The sequence below is a fragment of the Ovis aries genome, chromosome 23 (assembly GCF_016772045.2).
Source record: "Ovis aries strain OAR_USU_Benz2616 breed Rambouillet chromosome 23, ARS-UI_Ramb_v3.0, whole genome shotgun sequence".
Lineage (NCBI taxonomy): Eukaryota > Metazoa > Chordata > Mammalia > Artiodactyla > Bovidae > Ovis > Ovis aries.
In genome coordinates, this window is record NC_056076.1 from 42,747,244 (window position 1) to 42,767,127 (window position 19,884).

The 19,884-nt window shown below is 45.0% G+C and overlaps 1 protein-coding gene across 4 annotated transcripts in view; it reads right to left on the reverse strand.

Moving 5' to 3' along the window:
* PIEZO2 (piezo type mechanosensitive ion channel component 2) overlaps window positions 1–19,884 on the reverse strand; it is a 257,611-nt gene that overhangs the window by 37,223 nt on the left and 200,504 nt on the right. For 3 of the 4 annotated variants that reach the window (XM_042239280.2, XM_042239279.2, XM_042239281.2), the window contains exons 21-32: window positions 19,583–19,708; window positions 18,109–18,309; window positions 17,364–17,568; window positions 17,172–17,273; window positions 16,600–16,765; window positions 14,796–15,039; window positions 12,345–12,441; window positions 11,228–11,387; window positions 10,482–10,571; window positions 8,457–8,578; window positions 7,394–7,465; window positions 3,135–3,241 (exon numbers count right to left, since the gene is read on the reverse strand). In XM_042239280.2, the coding sequence (XP_042095214.1) occupies window positions 3,135–3,241; window positions 7,394–7,465; window positions 8,457–8,578; window positions 10,482–10,571; window positions 11,228–11,387; window positions 12,345–12,441; window positions 14,796–15,039; window positions 16,600–16,765; window positions 17,172–17,273; window positions 17,364–17,568; window positions 18,109–18,309; window positions 19,583–19,708 (1,692 nt within the window). Of the gene's footprint in view, window positions 1–1,811; window positions 1,911–3,134; window positions 3,242–7,393; window positions 7,466–8,456; window positions 8,579–10,481; window positions 10,572–11,227; window positions 11,388–12,344; window positions 12,442–14,795; window positions 15,040–16,599; window positions 16,766–17,171; window positions 17,274–17,363; window positions 17,569–18,108; window positions 18,310–19,582; window positions 19,709–19,884 lie in introns of all 4 variants that reach the window. The other variant, XM_060405256.1, reaches the window with a different exon arrangement.

A 19,884-nucleotide genomic window follows, 5' to 3' on the forward strand; every position in this document is an offset into this window, starting at 1 on the left:
TTGAGGGTATCTTGTAGAAAGGGCTCTGGCCACACAGATGATGCCTCATTAAAACGGTGTTCCTGGTTCTACACGTGGTCCTTTAGTGATTGATCCTGCTGGTGTTTCCTCGCTGAGATGAGTGTTTGAAGAAAGGAGGGGAAGGGGAGGATCTTAGGGCAAGTCCTCATTTGTAGGAAAATGACCTTCATGTCCATGTTTGGAAGTACAAATATTTTACAACTCCAGGAACACTGGACCGAGGATCAGACCACCTATTTCTGGGAAAAGTTGATGATGAAGGAGGAAGAGGAAGCATCCCGATTCTTACTGAGTTAAGACACTGAATTAAGCTTCTTTCTGAAATGTCTCAATTCTGAAGTCTCAGTGGTACCTACCACCCAGTGTGTCACGGGTATTTCTGGAGAACAGACACATGAAGAACTAATCTTGGGTAGAAAAACACACGAAAATGTGTATAAATGACATCGACTTCTCCATCTGCTGCTGCCACTAGCCTGTACCCAACTTCATCTCAGAGTCCACCCTCAGTGATTTTATCTTAAATGTTAGGGAAATGGGATTCCTTTTTGGGATTCCTTTTACTGAAAACTTCTTACACAAAAAGCATTTACTTTTTGAAACAGGAGAGGACTTTATTGAAGTGGAGATCTGTAACCGAAGTTGGTTAAGTTTTCTAAAATGTTTTTTAATCCAGTTGTGATCCGGAACTTTATGTTGTTGCTAAGAAGATAATTTTTTAAACTAAGATGGGGGATAATCACATTGTAATCTTTCATATAAATTCTTAAATGTGAATGGAAAGATACATAAGGCAGTCATAAAAGGGGAAAAGAAAAGAAACCCAAGGAAGTAGCAACAGAGAATATTAAACTAGAACTCAGAACCCTGGCATTTTAAAAGGGGAAGACTGTGCTATGCGAGGGAGAGCAGCTTTTAGGTTCACCTGAGAGCTTGAGAAAAATCTAGAATTGCAGGTCCCTCTGGACCTGATATAATTTAAATAACCTGCGTTTAAACAAGAACCCCAGGTAAAAGGTGAGAAGCCTTGGTCTCCCTTGCTAGCCATACCCTTGTGGAGCATTTTGCTAGTGTAAGTGTATGCGCCAGTTTAAGGCAGAAGAAGCGGCTTTCTATAAAGCACAAGAGTAGTGAGTCACTATTTATGGTTCGCAGTTATGAAATGACCACAGCAGAGGTAGCCAGGTACTTTCTGTTGTGTGTTGGGTGAATTAACAAATCACTGTAGCAGTTCATTCGGCAGAGTCTCTGATGATGCGGACTGTGGAGGCTGGTGGACCGTCCACAGCAGCTCAGGCCAGTGAAGAGAGACACTGAACTCAGGCAGATGATGCCAGAAGAGTCCAATTTAGGAAGATGCAGGCTTAACTGGGAGCCCGAAAGGAGACGGAGCAAAACGAGTCATTTTTTCCTGTCTGTAATTTTACCAGCTTTCTGAGAAAATGGTCATGTTTTGACACAACATACCTGATGCATGCAACCAGACGTGACCCTTTTAACATGAGACGTGACTTAGGCAGAACTACAAGAAGATTTGTATCTGCATTTTCTCCTTCTATTTTTTAATCAGCTCTGATGCTGACTGAAAAACAAGAATCACCACAATAAGGAATTTGGCTTCTCAGAACGATTTTTGGAAAAGTTTGCCCAATATTTTAAATTCTTCTCATTCCTTCATTGTAAGATGTATAGAACAGGGAAAATGCAGATGTGGGGCAGCGGGGGTCTGCCCATCTAAAAGTCTATGGAGCGGAGGGCCACACACCACACATCAGTAAAATGTCAAATACCTTTGCAGCTCTGATTAAATACTGAAGAATAGTTTTGGGAAGTTTAATGATAGACTTTGGCAAGGCTAAAATGGCTGATGCAAACTTCCCAATAGCTCTCTACAAAGAAGGACAAAGCAAGAGTAATTAGTAGGAAAAAAACCCAAAACCCGATCACTTAATCTAAGACATCAGTATGAGTTTGGCTCTACAATTATACTGACTGGGTTAAAACGTGCTCATCGCTGAATGTGTAATAAAACGTGCCCTGCTTGTAGGTTAGGAATAAAGAAAATGATTTATCATTCATGTAATCTGTAAAAATGGTGAAGACGACCCGCTCTCTCCTCTGCTGCCTGATGAGTGAGAATTAGAAGGAAACTCGTTGGAATAAAAATAAACAAGTCATTAGTGTTGAGCAAGCCAGCTGCATACATGCACACGCTGTCATCAAGAAACACACACGGGCAGCAATGGGGCAAGTGACAGAGCATCATCAGAGCAAAGTGTCCCCGCAAACAACTCAGTGCTTCACTTTCACTAGGAAGACAGGGTGGAGGTAAGCTGCCAGCTTGGGAAGACCTGGCCAGCAAGCCGACACTGGCCTCATGGACACATCATGAGACTGGCCGGATGTCCATCTGTGTGCCTTGTAGTCTAACAATGGGGAAAGAACAGCCCTATGTCTGCTCCCTTGTAATGGAAATCTACCGAGTTTTCATCCCATATGTAACTTTACTGACGAGCCCACATCTTTAACAAACACTGATGATACAATAGCTGGATACATGCTACCAGGCTGGTGACCCATGTCACCAAGAACGATATGGCAGCTCTGAAAAAGAGAGGCAGTTAAGTTGAGAAGGTCAAAACTAGGCTGGAGGTTTTTATGATTTTAATACAGTCTAAAATCTTTAGAAGTACCAAGGGAACTGATTTTCAAAATTCAAAATGACTGTTTTCAAAACAAAGCAAGGATTTTATTTTCACGGTCAGCTATTTCACCTATGGAACTGGAAGTCCACTCAAGTGATCCAAAGCTTGAAACGAAGTACACCCAGGGCAGCCTTAATTTTGTTTAGAGCACCAGAAATTTTCTTTATGCAAATGAACAGCTGGCTGGACCAGTGTCCTTGCAGGAATTCTGGCAGTAACAATTGCAATGCTGACAGCAAGCGGCAGGACAGGTCAGTGAGAACCACATGACTTCAGATGTGAACTAGAACCTCTGGGAGCCACCACGCATGAACACGGCACAGGAAGTCGAGGCCTGTGGTCAAGGTCTGTCAGAAAGAAAACCTCTTCAACCAACCAAGGCTGTGATGTCCTTATCCCCATAGTTACCTGGAAGGCTGACCTCCGGGGGGGCTCTTCGTCTTCCTTTTTTAATTCTTCCTCTTCCTCCTCTTCACTATCCGTTTCAAACAAATAGTAATCTCCACTCCTGACCACTAAGTAAAACAAAATATGTACTTATTTCTTGGAAGAAATATGAGACAGTTTGGGGTGTATTTATGAAATGCCCCCCAAAGACACATAAATTGTCCCTCATAGGCATCGGTGGGGAGGAGGAAACAGGAGATGAGGAGACCTCACTCTGGGCTGAGCTACATGGTCTGCGGAGCACCAGGCCTTGTCCAGGCCATGGAGGGGACCTGGCCGCTGCTGGGTTCATCTGGCATTTTCTTCCTTCTTCACAGGAAATTGTACATGGGTGCACCAGATCAAGCCTGCAGCAACCAGTTCTGTTACCAAGATGGCCCAGAGGACTGAAAACTATCGTCATGTCACAGTTCAGCACTTTGGGACCTCAGAGAAGGTCAAAGTGAAGCGGAAGCTTCAGCGTTGCCTGAATGGGTACAAATTGCCATGGCAAAGCTAATCGGGATGATTAGGGACCAGGAGTCACGTGTCACCACCTTCTGCTTCACTTTATACTGTGCAGACACAGGCCAAAACACAGGCCGCAAGACATTTGCAAAAGAGTTTTTCTTTATATCACACATTATCATGAGGAGGAAATGGGCAAATAACATAAAAAAAAAAAAGAAAGCACAATCACAAAAACACCACCACCATACTCTGGCTCTTTCTACTCGTAGGCTAGGACAGAAGGAGCCAGGTGGACAAGATCCATACAGTTTGGCACTGTTAGGCTTCTGGTCAACAAGGAGCCCTTCAGTTGCTTACTGAAATTTGAGGAGAACTGTACTGACCACAGACACAAAGCACAAACCGTATGGATGGTCCTTGCCTGGCATTTTCCTTGCAAAGACATATTGTGTCTTAAGCACGGAGGCAGTCTAGAGAGCTGAAATATTCAGAGAGCTCAAGAAGTCTGAGAATGGAATCTTTATCAGTTTGATGACTATTTTATCAGAGAAAAGAGACCCAGCATGTGCATCTCTGATGCTACAAAAACTGTACTGTCACTGCAGGAAAACATATGTGTATTTTCAAGTTATATTAGAATTTTCAAATGCTGAGGTGTCTTTTGGATGACATCATGTGTTGTCTTTAGGTATCTTCTGGACTTATCCACTGTAAGGTCACAGGAAACCTTGGCTTGTTGAAAATTAGTTGTTATCACTAAACATGATAGTGAGTAATTTTGCCCATGTTTTCAGACATATCTGAAACCTTCATCCATGAAGATGCAGAATGAATGAATTGGGCCTTATATCCTTGAACAGAAGCACTGTAATTTGTTATGTTTATTTTGAAGAAGGAACCAAGCCCAGAGAACTGGGCCCAGGCCTGAGGAAATAAATGCAATTCAACATAAGGTAAGAATAAGCAAGAACGAACCAAAGTCACAGCATTACGTTGGACCGAGATGGAGACCATGAAAGTAATGCTTCAGATAAGCTCAGAGATTTGCTGGAAAGTCACACGGACCTGACGTCACGTGGTCATCTGGTAAACACCGAGATTTCCAGGACTGAACATTTTACCCTCATTATTGGCTCTAAAATCAACAATAGCTTCAACTGTATTCAATCATACCTTCAAGAACTTTTGTTTACGGGGCCACTGAAGTCAGTTTTCATCGTGAGCAGTCATACATTGATTTTCATTGTTTGAAAGATGCTGCCAATTTGTATGTGACATGTGCCATTAACACATTAAAAAGGGAAGAAAATGTTTTTAAAATCTCCTATTCCTTTATAAATTGTCACTGAAATAAAACTTAGAAATAGATAATATTTCCTGAAGTTCTATCTGCTAACAATAAGTAGAGAAGCTCTTATATTTATGTTAGTGAGTTCTGATAGGGGTCCTGCCTCCAGCCTGGGTCCATGTATGTACCATGGACACTCATGCTGACAGCTGGCTTTTAAAATCCCACCACCTGTAACACCAGGGACTTGGTCTTGTATTTCAGTTATTTGACAACAAAGTGAGGCTTGTCACTGATTCTGCTGTACAGAACTGATGTGGAAACAAGTGCATCTCACCAGCATGGAAGGTATCATTGAACAGCAATGATGCGATGGTCTGTGTGCATATAGACATGGAACTGGGAGGATGTCACCTACAGAACATGTTAAAAGTGCAGATGCTCACCAACAATGTGAATAACACAGCAACATTATTGTATCATCAATAAGTTTGCAAAGGGTATTCCAAAGACACTTATTCTTACACTTGGCACCTCTAAGAAATATTTAAAAGCCCAATGACTCAAGAGATTGGAAAACGGGCCTTCAAAAAAGTGCTTCCAAATCTAAAGATAGGTTTTGGAACTCGTCATTGTCTATAAAATAAGCCACACATCAATTCCTTTCCTTTCCTCCCCAGCTTGTAAAAAGAAGTATCTGATTCCAAACTATGAATGACACACACCCCGGCATCATTGCACTGGAAGTTTTATAACGAGGCACAGGTAGTGTAATCCCAGTCTTTAAGAACTTGATATAATGAGGGTGAAATGACTCAGAAACTCTAAAGTCAACAACATTCAGAGGAAGTTCTTTCAAGGATAACCAACTCATAAGGTGGTGATCGAAGACCATATCCAATTCCTTCCAAAATGCAATGTTTACACGAGCAAAGGAAAGTCTCATGATAACCACAGCGGGCATATACCCCCAGTTAAAGGACAAAACATCAGTATGACACCATTTTGAAATGGATAGGTCTCTCTAAACTGGCAAAGGGCCCTTTAAAAACAGAAAGATTGGCACAGTGTACTTGTGACTTGATAGAAACTGGCACACAATGTCTGCACAGGAGACTGTTGGCATGACTGACACGCCAGCAGACAGTGGGTCACACAGAATTCCAGCTTGAATCTTTGTCTTTTGAGTTGAGCAGCAGATGAAATGAAACTCTTTAGAACTCATGGATTTTTTTCATGCCATAAGGCTAAATTTAGTATTTGGGATTACATGTTACTACATTCAGGTATATGGAGCAAAATTTGAATATCGCTTCCTGAAATTGGCTTGCTGATTTTAGGAAATTATTTCTTGGGTGAAAGGCCAAAACCAGATCTAAATGATGGTAAGAATTAGGTGAGAGAAAGGATTCTGACTGATTTCCTACTGATTCTGAACACCATCCTGTTGACGTTACGGACCTTGAGATATTACTTGTCTGATTACATAAACTGCAGTAATCAAGACACAATACAAGACATAAAAGTCTGAAGACATCATGAGTAATCTGCAAGATAATGAATAATTATTCAGTATTCTAACAAATTCAAAGCGGGCCAGACTGAAATGGATCATTCCGTTAGAATGCCATTGCCTAGAGTAAGTGCTACATCCCCTGCTAAGGGGAGCAGGCATAGCCGCTGCATTTCGCAATTACTCACTCTTTTTCTTTTTTTTCCTGTGATAGGGGTGAAGCATACCAACTCTGTGTGGCTATCGAGCTCTGCTTTTCCAAAACCATCATCTGACTTTGCTCTGAAGGGTCCTGTCTGAGCTCTGGTGACTCTGAGACCACCCACACACCAGGCATTGGATTTGGAGGGTAGTTTTAGAGCTTTTTTGAAACTGAGGAGGCAGGGTGAGAAAGTAACTGTCTTAAGGTATCCCCATCTTTGTGCTTAATAAATTGCCAAATACCCTTACAAAAATGGAATCAATGCTCTTGGAATGGCAGAGCCGTGGAGGTGAGGGGGGCAGGGGGCGGGGTGGGTAGGTTGTTCACATTCACACCTAGTGCTAGTGCTTTTCAAAGAGGGTCACGGACATTCCAAATACAGTGATTTTCTTTAAATTCAGAGTTCCAGGAGGAGCTGAAATGCATTTTCAATAAGGGTTTTCAGTCATGGAACAAACACACCTCAGCAGAGCTCTGGACCTCAGAATCCGATAACAAAGCCATCAACCCCTCTTCCCTCTCTGAGCCCGTGGGTGGTGCTCAGGAACACGTGAGCCACATGGGAGTCGGCTGACTGCTCTGGAAGAGTCCATCTGTCAGGCTCAGAGACCCACAGAGATTACAGTGTTTCTCCCCTCTGCCCCTCCTATCAAGTCACAAGCATCAAACCATGCATGGAACACACAGGTCACGGGGACGCCTGAATTCTGGTCAAGGATATAAGGGTTAGAATTGATGAAATCGGAAGAGGATCGAGAAAAACCTACTGGAAGCATGATCAACCCAAGGCCGCCACCACTGCTTTTTTTTGCCCTTGGTTTTCTGTTTGTCTGCTTCTCCTAAAATAAAATATGTCCAAATATTAATTCTCAGGAAGTGAGAAAACAAACTTTGAAAACCACGCTTTAACAACTCAATTGTCAAAATCTAGACATATTGCAAAAGTACACCCAAGGTCAGGAAAAGAAATTCTACTGACTGAACATTTATGTGGTTCAGCAGTCAATTCTACAAGGTAAATATTCAGTATTTGATTAACAGAATGCCACATTTTCACTTTCTTTTTAGTGACTGAAGGCATATAAAAAGTATAAGAAAAGGATTATCTGTCAAAAATGCATCTCACATTGAATTTTCCATAGAATTAACAAAAAGAAGCACCACCCAGATATTACAGAAAAATTTAGTGGCAAATAATTTGCTAAAATACGTACATTCCAATAACCAGAAATATCTCTTGTGATCATTTTAATGCATGGTTGGAAAATATCAATTTACTGTTGATAAATAGATACTACGCACTGGAAGAATACCATGTATTATTTCTTCATTCCTTTCAAATAGAAAAGCATGCAAGTGTCTTTAAGAACTTTTAAACTTAACTGGATATAACAAATCTATACTTAGATATAATAAATATGTATTTCATCTCAAATTTCATTGGAACAGATCATAATTGAATATTTTAACTACTGTTATTCAGGGGCCTATGTATTTAATTTTTGTATAAAACTTATGGAAATCAAAGACAACAGTAGACCACATATCTTCCCTAAAGGAACAAATGAAGCCAACTCATCCTATTTTTTTCAGGAGCACATGTCCGTGAAATGGAAGCTAGTTTATATTAAAGCCATCTTGCTAATAAATATGGTGCTATTCATAAAGTCATGGATTTATTAAATATGTACTTTCCGAAACAAACACATTCCACCCACAATTGGAACGTAAAACTAGAATGAACAGCAATTTTATTTCACAGCCCTACCCTAGATCATGTTTTTACTCAACATCAAGGTACCGAGTGAAGAAGGAAATATTTCAACATACTCTCGTCATCCTCTTCAGAAAGTTTTTGGAGATCTTGGCCTTCCCCCGACTCCTGGGTCAAGCTCAGCATCCTCTCCTTACCCTTTTTGTATTTCTGTTGCCTGGCCTTGATGCGGTCCATCCTGAACAACAAAATAGCAGCGGCAATGCCGAGAACACACCCACAGCTACCCACACACTTATGCACACAGCCCACACCCAGCTACCTTTACACTTCTATGCACACAGCCAAAATCGTGGATGGACTGGCAACAGCTGGGACTTGTGGATGGTTGCTTCTTAGCAACAAGTGTCTCTTTGTTTCTTTTATTCTCCCAGGTTTTGCACTTTTCTTTAAAAAAAAAATACTGCCTACCTCATATAGTTGTGACGATCAAGTGAAAAGATGTATAAATGTAAGAACTGTTTTGTAAATAGCAAGGTGCTACTCAAACATTCTCGAGTGTTCTATCAGACCCCACGACTCTTCTGTGTATCTCATCTAATCTCTTACTGGATCTGGGGAAACGTTGTGTTGTAGCTCTTTGTCTGTTTATTCAGGAAGTCTATTCAGAAACTGCAGTGTTGAGCTTCACCTCCCCCATATGTCCTCTTGAATGACAGCATTTCTTTTATTTTTTTTAATTAAAAAAATTTTTTTTGGCCACGCTGTGCAGCATGTGGGATCTTAATTCCCAGATCAGGAATCAAAACTCTGACCTGCCCCTGCAGGGGAAGTGTGCTGGACCGCCAACGAAGTCCTAAAGCATTTCATTTTTTGGTTTCTTAAAATTCTAAATGTATGGCCCAAGTTTTAAAACTAATTTAAGTGACATTTCTGCTTTGGGCATCTTAAATAATATTTTCCTTATTTGTTTGTCTTTAGAAATGATCATTGCTTTCATTCTTTTTTTTATTCTGACTTCTCATTTAAGGACATGGAAAAATCCAGTGATGTAAATTATACTAAAAGGTCTCACTTATGGGAAATTAGGAACACATATGACATATGGGTTCAAATTTGCTATTTCTCTAGAGCTGATTTAGATAGCTAGAAACAACAATAGCAGTAGCTATACCATACTGTACTTTCATTATATATATTTTATATAACTCATACCTTTGATTATGAAAATAACCACGCCATGGGGTAGTGTGATTCATACTGACAAATATATTTTGCACAGGGAAAGAAGCTGGGAGGTGAGGTCAGGATGGAATGAACTAGTCTTAGAAACTCAGGGAACTTTCCTGGTGGGCTGACAGAGTCTCTCCATTTTCCTGGAGAAAGTGGCTAGGTTTTCAATTCTATGGCCATCAGCTCTTAAACCTGGCCCCAAACATGTGAGGCACTAGCCTTCCACAGAAGTTCCACTTACTGCTAGAGATTTCACTCCAAGAAAATAATTATTTTCAGTGGGCTAATTTAAAACAAAAAAGACTTCTCAAATCTACTGGGTGGAGTTAGTCCATTACTTGAGTTCTCCAGGATGGCATGGTGGGACAGGAGGCCGTGAGCCGGACATGGAAATGTGGGTCTATTTTTAGTGCCAGCTCCAGTTAGTGTGGGTTTTAAGTCATCTATGTGCGTCAGCAGCTTCTCCCCAGACTGGACTATATAATCTCTAAAGATCCTTCTGAAGTAAGAACCCCATTTCATTCGCTTCACCCACAGACACGATGGACTTCTCTCCGAGTTAGAGTCACTGGGAACGACCCAGTCTCATTCACTAGCTTGTTTAATATTTACCAGGATCAGGCAGGACTGAGCCCTAATTTAAAACAGGAAACCAGAATTCAGAGAGTGCAGAAACATGCTGGGGGCTCTGGAAGAAGCATCTAAACTAGGACTGACACTGGTCTTGCCCATGGCAGCTCCTCCCCTTGCTCCCACTCCCCTGCATCCTCCTTCGGACAATGGAGCAAACACCTGGGCAGGTGTGAAGGTCACCACAAATGGCTTCCTCAGGGCTTGGGGCTCCCTGGGAGCCAGGAGCTGGTGGGACAGGATCAGGAGAACCCCAAATGAAAGGGAAGCATCCTTACTGCCTCTTCAGCTGGTCCATGGACTTTTTCTCCTCCTCGATTCTGGCCTTCACAGCCTTCACAATGGTGGCCTGGAAAAGCTCGGCCCCTCTAAAGGAAAGCCAGAAGCAGAATGAATGAGCATTTTTATCAGTACTGGTCACTTTCCCTGGCAATGGTTACTAAGGGAGAGAAAACATTTGCAGGGGGAGCGGGGCGCTGCTGCCTGGAGTCTCTGGGCTGGGGCTGGGGCTGGGGGCCCCAAGTCCCATCTAGAAGCCCCATCCCCATGGACAGACTCACACAGCCTCCAGCCTCCCCTGGGGAAAGGGGCTCCTCCAGCTACACTCTGGAAGGTAACAGATGAGTATGTTTTTCTCTATTTTCAGGAGTGTCTCCTTAAAGTGGAGGTGGCAGAGATTGGGGAAGATGCACTAGACTCTGGACCAACATGGTCTCTGCTTCTGTTCTGACTCAGGAGGTCCTAAGGAACTACTCCAGGACTGAGGTCTGGACTGAGGGACTCAATGTCCAGTCTGTCTTTGAACTTTGAGGGTATCCCAGTCCTGGTAAGGTGTAACTCCCTCCAGAGTCTTCCTCTTTGCTCTTCTGTTCTAGATCTTAAAGCCTTGGATCACTTCTCCTGGAAGGAACATGTCTTAATTTCTTGTGGGTTCTACAAGCAAGCTCAGACAGCTGGTCAGGTACAATGTCACTTCCTGGTAGGTTTCTTAGGAGAAATCCCTTGATTCCACAGCCTGACCCACCTGGATGCCAGGATCTGTGAGGCTTTTATATCTGCCACCACATGCAGGAAATAGTAACTCATGAACACTCTTCTCTGCAGCAGCAGGAAGGCAAAGCATATGCTGTCCCAAATGATTCCTGCCTCCCCACTGGGCAGTTTACAGGAGGAGTCATCATCAGCTGGGGGAGGGGAAAAGAAAAAGAAAAAAATTAAAATGAATACCCATTTTCATTGTTATTTTATAAGCTCCGTGATACGATCACACAGACATACGAGCAAACTTCCAAGGCACTAAGTCCCTGTGAGTGGATTTTTTCGCAGTCCAGTTCATAAGGCTGACCACAAGTGAGCTCTGGATACTCTAGGGCTCAGGAGGAAAAGTCAGGGAGAAATTGCATCTGTATGTCCCAATGCCAGAGGGAATCTTGGCACAAACAAGACGTGTTCTGGGAATGGGCCCTTCCCAGGGAAGCTAGCAGAGCAGCCACAGTCTACTGGAAAGAGAGGTGCCAAGACCATGTCTGACCCCAAATCAGAACAAGCTCTAGCACCTTCTTCATCCTCCTACCAGAAGGCAGGGCGGGACAGGGTGAGGATGGGGAAGCGCCAGGTTCCAGGCGCCATGGAGAACAGAGGACAGTGGTGCTGTCCAGGGTTCTGACGCAAGAGGCACAGGGTGGGAATGGGAGTCCCACCTCCAGCAGGGAGGGAGTCTAACTGCAGACACCCTGTTACTCCTCCCAGCTCTCCACCCGGTGGGGTCTCTCTGAGCTTCACGGTGTGGGGTCCGCAGGTAGAGCTCCTCTGATGACCAAGATGCCCACTACAGCAGCCACAGATGTGCGTGGGCATCTGTGACCCTTCCCATCATAAATACAGGAAGTGCAGGGAGTTGCTAAAGACCTGCTTGGGGAGGAGGACGGGACATTTGTCAAAGATCAAAGATTATCTTGAGGGTGGGGTGTTCTGACCACAGATAGCCTGGCAGCATCAGCCCACAGCTCCTTGAAGACACTGAGTTGGGTGTCCCTTCATCTCCTTCCTTCAGGGGCTTTGGCCCAGATATTTAAATTAAAACTCTACCTCTGCCCTCCCTTCTGTGTCCCTCCGTTCCCAAATCTGCTTTTCATACTCACGCATTTTGTAGCCCTTGACTGTACAGGCCAGGCTGAATGCTTGGATCAACCAGCAACTATTTTGAACCAATTTTTCAATATAGCCACACGCTCCTATCTGAAAAAACAAATGGGAAATGAGTATTCTGAGACTCTGTACCCAGAAAATAAGGTTGATGTCTTGCAATCCCAACATGTACAGGAATTCCCTGTGGCTCAGTGCTCTGATGGCTCCTAAAATCCAGTGCCACTCAAAAAAGCACTTCATGCTTCACTTCTGGGAGTTAAACCTGAGCAGCAAGGTGGAGAAGCCTCAGCATTGTGCTCTCTGCACTGGGAAGTGCTTCTCTTTTCAAACAGGATACTTAGAGCATCATAGGAACAAGCCTGACTCTGTGATAGCCAATGGGTGAGCACAGGACTCAGATTTGGGCAGAGACAAACCTAGACAGCATATTAAAAAACAGAGACATCACTTTGCTGACAAAGGTCCATATAGTCAAAGTTATGATTTTTCCAGTAGTCATGTATGGATGTGAGAGCTGGACCATAAAGAAGGCTGAGTTCTGAAGTATTGATGCTTTTGAACTGTGGTGCTGAAGAAGACTCTTGAGATTCTCTTGGACAGTAAGGAGATCAAACCAGTCCATCCTAAAGGAAATCAACCCTGAATATTCATTGGAAGTACAGATGCTGAAGCTGAAGCTCCAATACTTTGACCACCTGATGCGAACAGCCGATTCATTGGAAAAGACCCTGCTGCTGGGAAAGACTGAAGGCGGGAGAAGAAGGGGACAGCAGATGATGAGATGGTTGGATAGCATCACTGACTCAGTGGACATGAGTTTGAGCAAACTCTGGGAGATGGTGAAGGACAGAGAAGCCTGATGTGCTGCTGTCCACGGGGTCTCAAAGAGATGGACACGACTGGGCAACTAAACAGCAAAACAGCAAAGTGAAGACCAGGTCTGAAACCCGGGTTTGCAGAATAAATGAATGAACGAGTGGATTCCACAGTCACAACCCTCTCCAGGAACAGCTGTCGGGAGGGATCAGCTCCCAGGTGCCAGTCTCTGCCCATCGGACTGACTTCAGGAGAAAGAGTGACCTCCTGTCCTGCCTCACCCCTGCCCGACAACTCTCAACACCACCCCACAGGCAAACACGCACTGCTGGAGTCCAACTGAGGAATAAAAATCACTTTTACTACCAATTAGAAACTTACCATTCTCATGGACTGGAGGAAAAATAAATTCTTCAAATACACACTCATGGTTACATAGACTTGGCTTCACCAGACCTCTAAACACAGCAATGCACATGCCTCCCCCGACCCAAAGTCAAATGCTTTCCAGTAGAATTGCCTGGCGAGTTCATCTTTAAGTGTTAGGAAGGGGAGAGGTAGGCAGCCATTCTGCCTACATCACTACTCTTTTATTTTTATTTTAATTAATTTTTAAATTGGAGGATAATTGCTTTACAATATCGTGTTGGTTTCTGTCATACATCAACATGAATCAGCCATAGGTAAATGTATATACCCTCCTTCTAGAAACTACTTCTCACCTCCCATCCCATTCCACCACTGTTCTTCTAACACTCTGTCGGTTACAGCCATGAGGGGCAGGCCCTGGGATTGAGTTTTAATCAGAGCTGGAGGTAGATTAACTCCTTCAGATCCTGAAAGGTCACTGTTTAATTTCTTGACACAATAAATAGCTTGAAAGGTATCTTTGTGGCCTAAAAGATTTCACATGACTCTGGGATGATGCATGGGCAGTTTATCTACCAGGGAAGAGCCACACCGTGGCCTGCAAGGTGGAAATTTAGCAGAGAATCAGCCTCGTTCTGTGGACAGGAGGTGTTGGTCTCAACCCTGAACTATCTTAGCTGTTTTTAAGTCAAGATACCAGTGCTTAGCGCAGCCATGAAGCTCCAGTGTCCACCCGCGCATCAGGGCACCATAAAACACCTGCACCTTTCGGGGCCTGTCCCTCCCATCTGTACCCCACATGGTGTCAAGGAAAATCTTGACTATTCTATCAATATTTATACTTGCACAGAGTTTTCCCAGTAAGAGAGTCGGTTCCAGCCAACAGGATATAATTTGTGAAGACATCACATGACTGTTTCAACTCATAAAGGGCCACGTGTAGCCTGTCCTGGAGTGATATCCAATCATTCCTCAGAAGGGATCGATTTTAATTGAAAAAATACATTTTAGAGGGTTTTTTTTTTTCTACAAATACATATCCTCTTGTCCTTGAGAGGGTGGACGTGAGCAAAAAGGATTCTGCTTAAAACAGCAAAACAAAGAGTAATAAACAGTCACTCCAATTCTGAGTTTGCCAGCATCCTATTCGGGGCTTTTAAGAGAGCAGCACGAGGGGCTGAGGGCTTTCAGTAACCACTGAATGGGTTGTTTGCTCTGCGCTGGGACCGCAAATGTGTTACATGGCACGAACCACTTACCGACAGTATGTTTTTCATCGTGATCACGAAGACATTGTAAGCGATCAGCCAGTCCCAGTAGCGCAGGATGCTCTTGATGGGTTTCAGCAGCAAGTCGCCCCCGAAGAGCAGGAAGTAGAAGCAGGCCACCAGGTAGCCCATGCAAAAGATGCTGATGCGAGTCGTCCCGGTGATGAAGATGATAGTGAGCACGAACCAGAAGAGGTAGCTGAAGATGACCACCTTGGACATGTCCAGGTACGACCTGGACAGCAAAACCAAGAGACAACACAGACTGCAGCGCAGACCAAGTTGGGAGAGTCTAGTCGAGGAAGGGAACGTGTTCACACATCCTCCTCCTGACTTGGCCTGGAGGCACAGGCTAGACAGGGCACTCTGATCACCAGCTGGTCCATGTGCAATCCTCATCCAGTTAGTGATGGACAGAACAGTACTTTGTGAAAACGCCACGTGCACTTTTACTAACATCAGACTGGGGTCAAACTTCCCATAAGCAGCAATGTTCTCTGCCTAGTACCTGAAGAGTCAGACACGACTGAGTGACTACCACTTTCACTTTTTTACACATCGACATGGAGCTCACAGGCTCTGTCAGCATTCTCCCTGCACCTTCCTGGGCTGAGCCAAGGTCCCTTCTGTGGGACCACTCCTCACTCTGCAGACAGACAGATGCTCAGGCCCCATCATCCCCCAGCGGTGGAGCTCCGGGAGCTTCCCCAGCTGGGTATCGGCTGACAGACATCGTGCCTACGAGCCGTGACCCATCTGGATTCATTTGCTCAGAGTCTCTAGGCTATGGAGGCTTTGCTTGGTTGTTTTTCTTCCCAAGTTTGGGGAGAAGCACAGAAGCACCAATTGTACATCAGATACTTGATAACTGAGTTGATATTCTGTGGGAGTTCTTAAGTCATCTCTGATAAAATACATGCTACATTGTTTTCAGTGTGGTTAGGGAGTAAGTGGTCCCCAGAAGAATGCAGGTGATGGACAGGGTGATGGAGTTGGTGATGCACAGGGAACCCTGGTGTGCTGCAGTCCACTGGGGCTTCAAAGAGTCGAACGTGACTGAGCAACTGAACTGAACTGAGAAGAACACTGTCACAGACGTGGACTTTTGGGCTATACTCTTCTTAGACTAAAATACTCAACACTTCTGAAGAGTTCCATGATTTTTCTCTAAACTATGTTTCACTCATCCTTGATGTCACACACACTGGAGAGTGCATAAGATGTGGGTGTTTCTCAGCATTCCACGGTCACACAGGTAACGTCAGTGATTCAGTCCTGCTGTGGGATCTGAACGCCCACAGTCCTCCCAATGTGTGTGACTTGAAGTTGGCGGAACTAGGTTGCTGGCATGTTTGAGTGTGAGTGTGTGTGCTCGTGCACACGTGTTTGTGCATCATGTGCCTTCCATCCATTTCCCTTCCCTGCCTGCAGCTGTGAATCCTCCTGAGGGAGCCCCGGCCTTCACTCTTCAGCCTGACCTGCTTTGGGTTCAGAAATCATAAAACCAAGCCTGTGGGAACAACATGGCAACACCGGGAGGACATCCAGGGCTCCTGGGAGCTCTTGAGGCCCTGGCTGTCCTGGGGTTCAGGGGCATCTGTTCCCCAGAACTGCCCTGAGCATGTCCATGGAGGACGGAGGATAACAAGGAGGTTTGGCCTCCAGCCGTCTGGCCCCGGGATTCTTGGCTTCATGGTGTAATCAGCAGGTCAGCGCCCAGGAAAGGTAGGGGAGCTGGAGGCATGGGCTTGGGGGTCGCACCTTCCCAGGGGCTGCCCGTGGGCAGCCACGTTACCTGCAGTGGATGAAGTCGGGCACGGGATTGTGCTGGCTAAATGAGGCCGCATCCAGGTTCATGCAGATTTCCACGTTGTCGCCCGCCACGATCCGTACAGCAGCCTTATTCTCATCCTCAAAGATCTGCCGTTGCAGCGAGGCACACAGGAGTAGCATGAAATCATCTGGCGGAACAGAAGCATCTGTGGTCTGGCCTCATCCTTCCAGCTACCCTTTCCAGTTTGTAGGTCTATGTCTGAGGTGGCAGCAAGAAGCAACCGCTTTCCCTAGGACCAGGCTCGCCCCCCACAGCCTCTCTCCTAGAAGGTAGGTGCATACAGGTGTGTGGGGCTGGATAGTGGGGGTGTGTGGCAGAAGATAAAATTACTAAAGTGAAAAAAGTGTTTGGAATGCTAACATGGTATTAACTCTGTAGACAAAACAGAGCCGGCAGGAGCCGCTAGTGGCTGGTGATGGTGATGTGTGGAAGCCAGCCTGTCTGGACTGTATGTGCAGGGGTGTGTTGGGGGGGTTGCAGGAGTGCACCACCATGGGAAAGATGAGCACGCGGGACCCCAGGTCCCCACTTACACACGAGGAACACAGGGTTGGGTCGAACGATGAAGTCAGGGAAGTACAGCCACTTGACGATGTTGTCATTGAAGCTGGCGCCCTTGAACCTCCAAGGGTAGTCTGCGGGGTGTGAGGTGGGAGGAGCCGGTCAGGGAGTCCCTCATGCTGTTGAGCTCCTGCCTCCCGGTGCCAGTGGTTGGGGGGACTCACCTCGACAGGGGGCAGGGGGGATGCCGATGCAGATGAAATACTGGAAGGTGATGATGCAAGCCAGGAAGCAGCAGTACTTGGGCCAGATCTCGGCGATGGCCTTCCTCCTGCGCCGGTATAGGACGGCAATCAGCCAGCAGGCGTGAATCATGGCGTAGAAGTCCATGCGCTGGCCAATCACATTAACTGACATGAGGAAACAGGTCTGCGTGAGGATGAAAGAGGCAGAAAGTCGGCTTTACAGGGAAGGGGAGTGACATTGGCGGGCAGCCCCCAGGGGCGGTGGAGACCCGCGTTCCTGGGCCCAGACCCTGGATGAGTTCTTCACCTGCTCTGCCTCTGCAGTGTGTTTTCATCATGAAGAGAGGAGGCTGACCAGGTGGCCATCAATAAGAATCACTCTTCCAAGTACTGAAGGCAGGCCTCCCACACTATTCAGGTCAAAACAGTGTGCTCTGGCTGAGGTCATACATTCAGAAGGCACTAAACAGACACCCAGGCATCTGTAAGACTGGGCGTTCTGAGAAGCCATGTCCACGGCTGCAGAGCAGGGGACAGGCACCGAGTCCTGGAAACTCTCCACCAGGCCAGGGAACCCTGCCATGGAAGCTCCCCCCACCCCCTCGGATCCCAAGGAGACGGAAATCAGGGCATGAGATGTGCCACAGAGCCCTAGTGGCCACCTGGCTGAAAGCAGCTGCTGGAATTTTCAGAGAAAAGAGAACAGGTCAGCAAGGAAACTCACCTCCAGACCAAACTTGTAGAAGAAGTAATTGATGAAATACTTGGCACAGTTAACAAGTCCATCATCCAGCTGGAGTCTTGTGATGTTGTGGAAGATGGTTTTAGACACGGGGGTTGAGAGGTTGTTCCGACCACGGTAGTACTCCTGATGGCGGTAGATGGTGACCTCGAAGGCCAGGATGGCCAGCATCAGCAGGTTGTTCTAGAAAACAAGGAAAATACACATGATGCCACCTGGTCATTTACAGTCTCCTCAAAAAGCCATCTCATTTCACCATGGGTGTCTAAAGGGACAGTGTGTGATCAGATCCCATATCCATGAAACAGTCTTGTCTTTAACACTCATTTTCCCTGTTTTGTGGTAACAAGGGTGGAGTCATCTCCAGTTTGCAAATCAGGTTAATTTTCATGATAACAGGATTTAGAACATCTATACCAATGACTGGCGATGGTTATGCCAGATCCAGAAAAAGTACCACCGAACCAGACAGCTGGGTCCACTCAGAAGGGTCGTCCAGACTTCTTTGCAACTAAATGTGAGAAACCCTTATACAGCATCCTGCAGGGACCCCAGGAAACAGAGTGAGCTGCAGACTGGGGCTCAACTTAGCAAGTTTTTGAACACAATATCTCTGAAAGCTGGCTAGAGAGAGCAGTAGAGTAAAAAATATGCTAATCATACTACAAAATAATAATATAAAATAGGTAACATTTATGTGCCAGCCACTATTCTAATCACCCCTTTCAAATATGAGTTGGTTTTATCCTTGTAACAGCTCTTAATGGTAGACATCATTTGTATGTTACAAACAATATTGTTCACATGAGAAAATACCAGGAAGCTACACCAAGAAAAAGGAGATGCTTAGTACACTTTCAGATTCCAGGAGTTGAGTACAAAGGCTTTAATTACATCATCAGCATAATCCATCAAAATAAAATGTTCAAACTATCCATCACAGTAACGTGTGAATAACCTGAACTATATTGCTTTCCTTATGTTTGTTACAACTATTTGCAATCAGAATTCATTTTTCAAAGACACACTCTTTATGTGTGGCTACTTCTAAGCATAATAGATGCCATTGATTAAAATCTGTAGAATTTAGACAGCAAACATTTCTTATCATGCTACACTTACTTCTCAGAAATAATTACCACCGTTTGTTGTAGTTTACTCAATATTTTTTCTTTGTGCCTACAAGACATCATTCTATGTATCCTGTTTTGAAGTTTGCTTTTTTTTTTTTTCAACATTACAATGTATTTTGGATATCTTTCAGTGTCTGATAATATTATCAATCTGCCTTTGAGTGGTTTTGTAACATTCAATACTCAGTCGTATGTTTTGGAGGTGACTGCAAACCCCACGTAAGAGGATGAGGCTGTTCTCAAAGGTGAGGTGAGTGGTCTCCAGGGAAGGGGCTGCAGACGTGAACTTGGCAGAGGCAGCGCTAAGGATGAGGAAGCCTTACCCTTAGGTAGACAAGTAGAGGAGACGACTTCCTGAGGCCCACCCATTCTGTGGGGTCAATGGGTGCGCTGTAGAGCAGAGACTTGTTCAGCTGGTGCAGGGGGATGTTCGTCTGGTTTTCATTTGGCTGAAAAGAAAAGAGAAAGGACTAAGAGATGGCCCCGCAGTCAGGAGAGTTCAGACTAGTCTCCCTCGAGTTTGAGCAAAGGGACATAGGGATGGGGAGGGAGGACCCACTTCAGGGGGAATCAGCATCAGGAGAGATGGGGCAAGGACACCTCCGACTCACTGAGCCAATGAAGG